Raw genomic sequence first — 9,718 nt, 5'->3', positions numbered from 1 at the left:
ATAATAAGTAAACATGAACATGCTCTTACTTGTTGTTCCAACATCAAGAAATAAGGATTGGGCGCATATTGGCTACATCTCTGTCGGGCATCGTGGCCTCGTATTGGAAATCTTTGCTTCTATGCTTTCAATCTATCGGGTGTTCCAAGCGATTACTGGATGTCGTTTGTGTGTGTATGTGAGCATCTAAAAAAATAAGTCAATGGCGCATCATATTAAAGGAGAAGAACAATTATTCTATCGAAGAACATCAGCACATAAACCAACTTGATCTTAAGTCCATGTCCTGGACACCAAGTCCATTGAGTGCACATAATTAAAATATGCAAATTGATTGAGCTATAATAGTTTTGATATATTTTTATAGTTTTGCAGTTCTGCTAAAAGCAAGTTGAAAACTATTATTAGCAAAACATTTCAGCACCTACTCAATGTTTATATCCAAAATTTAAGCATCCAGTTTGTTAGACAAAAAAAATGCAAGCAACATCATGAACAACTCTCCATAAGTTAATTTTTCTAGATGAATTGAACTGTACAACAAGCTCACTTTTGAAAACAAATTACACCGGGGCCGATACACCAAAGAAGAACCTGAAGAAAAAATGAAGTTCAACTCCTCATAAGCATAACATCAAACATGTTGTGGACAGAATATAAACAGAAACACACATTTATTTGGAAATAATGCAGTTACGGATCCGAGAGAGGGAGAGGAGCAGCACCACCCCATGACCAATAGTACAAAGGGAGAAGCACACACCAACACACACTCACAGCACGCGATCACTTTGGGCGTCTGGGCTGCGTAGTTCATGGAGGAGGAGGTGACGGTGGAGGTGTCTGGAGCCCGATCCGCCGACCCGCAGGCTGCCGACATGTACTCCGTTCGTCGGAGTTTCCTTGGGCCGCGACAGCGACTTACAAAGAGAGAAATCTCGCCCGAAAGTGGATCCTGTCGATCTCGTCTGTATTTGGCGACTGCGGAGCGAGAACGTGCAGATCTAGCTAGCACAGCAGCTTGTTTGACACGCGATGACGCCCGTGCACTCCATCGTGCGGTCCGCCTGCACAATGCCCAACCCAAGCATCTCGTCTCGTTTCTTCTTTTCTTCTCTTCTCTTCAAACAACACAAGGAATCCAACGGTGAATCACCTCCTCAAGTCTTGGACATTAATTTTCTTAGATTCTTCAAGGGTTATAGTGTTATACAATACATGGCAGGCCGGCCGGATCAACACTCCACGACCGCCAGCTCCATCCCCTCGCGCTCTCGGACGGAGCTGGCCCTTCACATTCACCTTGCTCGCCGGCTATGCGGTTCGACACGACGACGTTGCGACCATACTTGGGTCGCCGGTGCTGGCTGGCTGGCGCGGCAACCATGGATGCGTCTGTCGCGGTGGTTCTGTAGTCGTTCCCCCATGAGCATCACCCAGCGGGTTCAAGCTCCTATATTTATGTCTTTGGACATCGACGTCGGTTGCGTTCTCGGAGTTGGGCGTCGGCGTTGACGTGCGTGGTCAATGCTCGCCGCCACGGACAGGTTCAATCTTCAAAGGCCACGACGTACGGCCGGCCGGCAGGTACGTAACTTGGGTCGACAGTGCCGACCGCCGTGCTGTACAGCGCGCACCCATGGGTGTGCTGGTGTGGTGTGGCTCCATGATCCATCCCATGACATACATTAGCTGCTGGGTTCAAGATCCCGTCTTTAATTTGTTGGCCATCAAGGTCACCGCCGGCGTACTTGATCCATCCATGCATGCATGGTGTCACCGCCCGCCGGCCCAGATCCAGGTGCGTGGCCCGCAGTCCGGGAGCAGCGGCGCCGCCCCTTAGCGTCAGCCGCTCCCTCGATGAAGCCTCACCAACGCACCGCTCCCAGCCGCGCCCCCGCCGAAGCCTCGCCGAGCAGCCGCACCTCCACGCGACCGAGCCGGCCCGCGCCGCCCTAACAATATTGAACAACATGTGAAAACAATATGCACGTATATAGGACATCCCCAAATTAGTACCACCTTGTTTGTATTACAATTTTGTCTATACGAATCATAAAAGCGTATTACGACTGGGCGGAAGCATATTGTGACGGTGAACCCGACAAAGTCAATCTATGCTTTATTATTACTAGCAAAAATGCCTGTGCGTTGCAACGAAATAAAAATAATTGCATATACCCCTATCCCAACAATTATGGTTAAAGGCCTCTCACAGGTCGACATCCTCTTTTTCAACATGACATCTCACCCATTTCACCGCCTATCCTTCTCCTTGCCATCATCAACAGTGGCAACAATGTCACAACGTTCGTGCTTCGCTACGGAGCAAAGTAGACGTTGCTACAAATGAGTAGCATGTGTTTGTCTACACAATTTCCTACCATTAATAGTGAATAGCATAGATGTAATTTATAGTACATAGCATCAAATTTTCCGAGCTTTTAATGTAACTGTTTTGGTTAACATAGCAAACATGCCCGTGCGTTGCAACGGGAGAAAAAAATATCACATGCGAGTCCATCACCCACCTAAAATATAAATAGAATTTTAAAAATGCATTATGATGAAATTCACTTCCGGAATCTGGTCACTCATGTTGTGACATCAAAGAAGCATTATTGTTAAGAGAGAGTTGACAATTGAGAATGATACTTCTCGTACATATGTATGTTATTTAGAAAGATCACATGTTGACTATATAAACATTTGAGCACAAACATAAAGGCAATTGAGTCCAAAATTTTAGAAGCTCTAACAATGTGATAACATGCAAATGGGGGTTCAAGCTCCTTTCCAAAAGAATAAAATGCAAGAGTCTTATAATTCTCACCTTCGTCCCAGTGAGAAATTCTTCGTGTGTGTTCAACCACACACTCACCCGCAACAAAAAATGTTTAGATAAAGAGTGGAACTCCGAGGTCCCAGATGTCGCATATCAAAACACACCCATAGTTGACACACCAATTTCATGCATTGCAAATTAAATTCAGCAGTACATATATCTACACGCGTAAAATCAACCATTCTTCTAGAAATTACTTTACCCCACACAAAAAACACATGCATGGAATGGAAAGGAAAAACATTAAACTTAGGAATGTAATGAATAAAAGAAATTAGGAAGTCAGTGTCAGAGAGATTCTTTTCACCGTCCGTCCTCCACTGATGCTCACATAGTCGTTCATCATGTAGGTGTCCACTCTTTCCTGGAGTCACCACACACAACAACAACAACGATAGCATGTTTGTTCAAGAAACTGAAGTAATAAGGCTTTAATTCTTTTGCTGAAGAAAAGTAACATGGCAAACTGTGTGTGCATGTTGGATTTTTGTTGGGTCCTCGTTACCTTATTGCTGGATGATACGTTGCTGGGTAAGACGGGTGGAATATCCATAGCCACGGCTGCGACGGCTGCATCGACGATGGTGGCTCGGTCGGATGGATCACACGGACCACGACCGAAGCTACCGAACAAATGCAGTAAGATGGGCCAGACGTGCATGGCGTGTTCGCAGAGGTCAGGCGAGGCAGGGCTGATGCACATCACAACATTGTTGAAGCCGGGGAGGGACTTGAGCTGGGCTAAGTTGGGGAGTCAGGGGGCTATGCGTGGGCACCTAGCTCCAGCACCACACCAGCGACACCGCCTGCACCGGCTTAAGTAGCTTCCATTCCCATATGTTTCCTCCGCGTTGGCACTTGGCACCCAGCTCGAGCAGGACGCACACGCCCATCACACGGACATACCCGACCAGGATGTGCAACAACGTCGGCCCTTTGACAGTGAGCTTGTGTATCTACATCTGTCCTCCTCAGAAAGCGCTTGCAGGCTTCCCATCCTGTCGGGTTTCTCCAGATTGGAGTGTGTTTGGGATCGAGACGGGATGGCTCGCGCGCCAATCGGCCGGTGCGTTAACTGCATCACCGGCAAGTGGCCGCCGTCCTCGGCCTTTGTTCATGTAGGAGGTATCCACGTAGGCCATAACCGACGAGCTATGCGACGCTGGGCCCAAGAGCGAGACTTAATTTCTCCCGACGGATTCACTCCTTCCCAATTCTCTAGGAGGCTTATTCATATTAACTGGTAGATATATATAAATTGATGAGATTTTGTGTAAGGGGGCGATGTGGAATAATATAAAAGAGAAGAACTCTCTATTGTAACTGCTGCTGGTTTGCTCGGGTGGTCGGGTTCTCTGGATTTGTTCGTGAGATTGTGGGTTCGATTCCAACTATGCACGTTTTGTTTTTTCTTTGCCTGGGCCATCACGTGAGTGGGCCAAGGCCCATGCTGCACCTACGAGAAAAAATCACAACGAGGGACGGATGAAAAAATTTCAACGACGAAGAAATAGATAGTACCACCTCGGATATTAAGAAAAATATCAAAATTAAGAAAAAAAACGGACAGGAAGAAGCGTATTATGACATGGGAGGAAAGCGCATTGTGACGGTGAACCCACGGAGTCAATCCGTGCTTTATTATTAGGGAAAGACTAGCAAAAAATGCCCGTGCGTTGCACCGGAAGAAAAGAATTTATCACACCACGTAAGCATAGCCTATTACACGAGTAATTCTTTAATTTACGACCCACATTAAGATTTATGCTTTCAGCCAAACCATCTTTGCAAAATGGCTAAGAAATGTTTGCATTGTTTAGTTCGCGGCTTTGCTATTTTATTCCCTCTTGCACTGTGCTCTCCACTCACTATGATGGCGTACTTTTTGCCCGGTGTTAATGCGAGGCATATGTAGGACCAGGAATCTATTGGGTTAGCTATTGTGACCAGCTTGCTAAAAAAATAAAAAACTATTGTGACCAGTTTATTAACCAAGAACAGAAAACATGGATAGTTAATTTTCTAAACCTGGGACATTTTCCCCATGGATATGTAACGATCTTCTCAAAATCTAGAACAGTTTTATCCTAAACCTTTTTTCTTAAACCTATAACATTGTCCTACTTAATCTTAATTTATACAAAGACCGGAAGTCTTGTAGGTAGAATCCTAAATTTGCAAATAAGAATAAAAATGAGGCATTCTAGGGAGCATGCATCTAATTAGATAGTATCGGATGTAATGTAATAGTGGAGGAGACACATTCCCTCCCCTTGACCAACCCGATTATTTTCTTTATTGGTATAAGATTTCTCTTAAACCTTATAACTTATTTAAAATTACATCATTATGAATTAGGTGTTATGCCGACCACATAAAAAATTAACCTAGAGGTTACGCAAAAATTACTCCATGATGGAGTCTCTGAATGGCAATAATGGACCTTTACAGATTTACAGATTGTGTTACATCTAAGTTGAACAGCGGCGACTAATGGATCCCTTCCAAACAGCAGGAAATCAAAGATCTCGGATCTGACGAGGTGTGAATCCTGATGATGTAGCCTGAAAATAGATCACAAACATATGGAAAAAGGATCACTAAACATCATGAGCTATTAAAAGTGTACAAGGAGAAAATCTGAAAATATCAGTCAATTATTTTATAGAACTTACATTTGTCCTTCTGAACAAATGGTAACAATCATGGTGTCATATTAGAGCTTATTCAGGACATCTTTTTTACTAAAGGGAGTACTATGTTTCAGCAAAATTGTCAAACTATGTCTACACATTTAGCATACTATTATCTCTGTCATCTCAACCTACACAGCTCTGCACCTTGTTAAAATCCTAACCGTCAAAATTTATGCCATAACAATATCTAGGACTTGGATGTTAATGGCTAAAAAGCAGTTTTGCTAAGTCCCCAGTGGTGTTGTACCAAGAATATGGTGGAGTGCTTGAATCCATCATCAGCGTCGACGATCAAAGTCGGACACTGGTCACCAGTCACGCACTGCCTCCGATTCTGAAAGTGGTGAGGATAAGCAGGCCAGACACGAAGTTTGCGGCTGTGGCCAGGAGGGCGACGATCCTGTCCCATGGTGCAGCGCCGAGCTACAGAACACTCGCACGACCTTGCCGCATCTAGCGGAGAGGGAGCACCGGTAGCGGCTTGTAGGGGATAGACGTGCTCATGGCCGGGGATCACCGGAGAAAGCGTTGGTTGGAGGTGCGTGTCGCGCCCGTCGCTTGCATCAACAAGAGAGAAATCAGATCAATAAGAGTACTAAACAGGGTGGCAGTGGTCAAGAACCGAATTCATCATCTCACCTTGACGCAACAGCTTGGTTCAGATTGGTGGCACTTCTATAGGTAGCCGAGTCAATCCTGTGAAACCAACCTGAATGACCAAGGCACAAGAGAAAAACAAAGAGACTAAATAAGAACAATCGTCCATCCAAAACTGAATCTCTGCGTAAGCGTTCTTACCATGTCATGTCCGCCGGCTCGGAAGGGGATTCACTTTCATCTGCAGCGGCATGGCCCTCCCTGGGGAGAAGCACACGTCCGCGCCGTTCAGGCTATGGCGGCCGGGGCTGCACGTAGGAACCGATAGTAAGGGTAACTGAATGGGAGAGTGCCTCCCTGGATCTTTGCGTCCCCGAGCAGGAGCTCTGCGCCCGTGCCCGATCCAGTGCCGCCGGAGAACCAACCACCGCCGCGCCTCCCTATTCCTTTCTCCTTCCCTTCTGTGCTCTCTCCATCTCTCTCAACTTACTCTTTGCTCTCTCGGGAATCGTCTAACTGCAAAAATCTTCTAAATGTGTAAACATGGTGATACTCCTGGGATATTGGATTAGCCAGAAAAGGCATTCGAATATTTGATAGCTCAGACCTCAAAAGGTGAAAACTGCTGCTAGTGAAATGCAGTGGAGACTGGAGACAGATCAATGCCAAGTGGAAGGCATGAATGAAGCTGCAAAATCAGCCGAGACTGATGGTGTCATCTGGTAAATCAACTTAGAGCACAAACGCTCAAGTGCGCAATTATCTAAGAACACTAATATATATTGTTGTCTTTCAGAGTATCAGTAGTAAGTTTTTCGGAGCATAAAGATGGGATTTCTACACGCAATTGGATAACATCACAAAAGCCAACCTAATTGAGCTGAGCTCCCCTGTCATTCAGATCAAGGAGCACTGTCTAATCGAGTAGGAAAACAAAATGCTAGGGTGCTAATTCTATTCCCTAATTAGCATGAGGATTGAGCTGATTTAATTACCAGCGGATCTTTAATATTGCTAAGCAGCTCCTCCGCCGCCGCCGGGGCTCCATTTGTGCAGGCCGTCGCAGCTCAGGGCGGCGCGCGTGAGTTGCCGTTGGACGCTCTTCCAAGCGGCCGTCCTCTTCCTCACCGCCCGGATTCTTGCCCTCCTTGCCGCCGCCTTGGCCTCGGCCACCAGGGACCGGTACTGGCGCACCCTCCACGCGAGGATCTGGCGCTTCTCCCGCCTCTGGACCACGACGTGCGCATCAACGCCGCTGCCGCCGCCGCGCCTCCTTTTGGCACCCGGATCCCTGCCCGCATGGTCTCCGCCGGAGTCGATGTACATGTCGGTTGCGGTGCTCGGCTCGGCGTGGTCCGTGGGGGCTGTCCCGCCCGCCGGCTGATCCGCCTCTCTCATTGCCCAGTCGAGGACGAGGAGGCGCTTGGCGGAGCCGACAACGACCGGCCCCGCCGGTGCGCGGAGGAGGATGGATCCATGTGTCCAGGCACTGTAAAAAGGACCGCGGCTTGAATAAACCAAACAACAGTGAGTTTTGTGCAAAAACGAAACGTTTTGTCATATCCACTCGAAATTGGACTGCGGGTTGGATACAGAAAACAATAGGGGCTTTTTTGAAAAACTACCACAAAGGTGAACCCGGAGACTCACTCCGTGCTTTATTATTACTAGCAAAAGGACCCGTGCGTTGCAACGGGAGAAAAAAATTCATAATTTTAAATGGTCATGATCACATTTCGTTGCATCACCGAGATACAATATCTCTCTCAATTTCTCGAAATCATGAACATTTTGAAATTATGAACAATTTGTTAAACTCATGCACATATTTGAAATCGCAAACAACATACTATTACAAATTTCTGAACATTTTCTACAATCAAGAACATTTTTTCAATTTATGAATATTTTTTGCTATTTACAAACATTTTTTAAAAATTGTGAACATTTTTAAGCAATTTTCCTGAACTGGCAAACATTCTATAATCGATGAAAATATTTAGAAATTGGGTGGAATAGTTATTGAATTTGACGAACTTTTTTTGATTTAGCGAACATTTTTGGAAATGCCCGTGCCTTGCAACGGAAAAAAAAACTATCAAGTTATACATGTGTGGTAGATATAAAAAAGTATGAATCAAATTCACAAAGTATATACAAATCATGTCATGATGCGATAAGACACTTTTAAAATGTAATTTCAAAAATGAACAATATGATGCTCATCAAGACTTGATTTTTTAAGGCGTCACAACAAAATATTTTGTGGCTGAGCAAACTGCATTGACGGACCCTGCCTGAGCTATACTGATAAATAAAGTGTCTCGTCTGGACTTAGGTAGCGGTGTTTACCATAACCACTATTGTGATATGAAAATAAGCATAACTGTGTATGGAAGCAAAATAGACATTTAGTCATTTTAATATAGCTTACAAAAACAAACCCTTAGAAAGTTATGTCAATTTTGTTGGGTTCAGCGTTGTACAAAACACGGAAACCCTTTTTTACCCAACGCGAAGGACTAAATAAAATCATAAAACGAGCTATATAGATCTCCTAATAAAACCTTTATGGAACCTACAATTAGTTTTTTTTCATTACATACGGATGTGTTTTAATTTTTGTGAACATTTTCTAAAAGCTGATGGACATGATTTTTAAATTCCTGAATATGCTTTGAATATTGGCTCATTTAAAAAAATCATGAACATTTTTTATTTCATGAAATCATTAGAAATCGTGATTTGTTTATAATTTGTGAGCAATTTTTTAAGTCGTGAACATTTTTCGATTTTTAGAATATTTTTTAAATTCACAAACAGTTTACCATTTTCCTACTTTTTTTCAGAACTCGCAATTGTTTGATATTTTGGAAATCCGAAATTAATTTTGAGATAAAAAACCAAAACAGAAATAAAAAAGTAAAAAGAAATAAAAAATAGGGGGCGCCATCAATCCGAAATTTATTTTTAGGGAAAAAACAAAATAGAAATAAAAAAAAGATATAGAAAACAGGGGGCGCCACGACCCGCACATGGGCTGGCCCATTACTGCGCTTGGTAAAAAGAAAGAGAAAAAGCGTGAGAACCAGGGATCGAACCCTGGTCTCCTGTGTGGAGCATCGTTGCCTCAGCCATCGCGCTGCTCATGCATTGGTGCTATTATATCGTATCCACCTTTAATAACAGAACCCTGGAGCGATATTAGAAATTAAAAACGAATCGTTTTTGCCACTTACGGGTGGCATTGGTGGGTAATTATTGCCAACTTCGAGGGTTGTTTTTATGACGTACCACCAGAAGCGATGCGTGGTTTATTAGTAGGTAAAGACTAGCACATATACCCGTGCGTTGCAACGGGAGATATAGTGACGTATCCACCGAAATATCCAGCAACATCTCCCAAGAATATCTCAATGATGCCACCCGGCAACGGCAGGAAGGCGCGCACCAAGGTCTAGTAATACTTCATATCAATTGTACGAGTGTGGTCAATTCACGCGAATTCATGTGGGTGAGATTAGTTAGTGTGGACCCCACGATTGAATTAGGAGGGTGATTAGTTAGTGTGGGCCCACCC

General features: G+C 44.4%; 1 protein-coding gene across 1 annotated transcript; it reads right to left on the bottom strand.

Annotated features, from left to right (window-relative positions):
- Positions 1 to 6,832: 6,832 nt before the first annotated feature.
- On the bottom strand, positions 6,833 to 7,646 carry LOC123091902 (uncharacterized). Its single transcript, XM_044513520.1, has one exon. The coding sequence runs from the start codon at positions 7,534 to 7,536 to the stop codon at positions 7,153 to 7,155; it is 384 nt and encodes a 127-aa protein (XP_044369455.1). The 5' UTR covers positions 7,537 to 7,646; the 3' UTR covers positions 6,833 to 7,152.
- Positions 7,647 to 9,718: the final 2,072 nt, after the last annotated feature.

This window comes from Triticum aestivum, chromosome 4B, assembly GCF_018294505.1.
Source record: "Triticum aestivum cultivar Chinese Spring chromosome 4B, IWGSC CS RefSeq v2.1, whole genome shotgun sequence".
Classification (NCBI taxonomy): domain Eukaryota; kingdom Viridiplantae; phylum Streptophyta; class Magnoliopsida; order Poales; family Poaceae; genus Triticum; species Triticum aestivum.
This window is presented reverse-complemented; position numbering and strand designations above follow the sequence as displayed.

Coding starts and splice junctions, on each gene's coding strand:
- LOC123091902 (XM_044513520.1), bottom strand. CDS start 7,536: ATGAGAGAGGCGGATCAGCCGGCGGGCGGGACAGCCCCCACGGACCAC.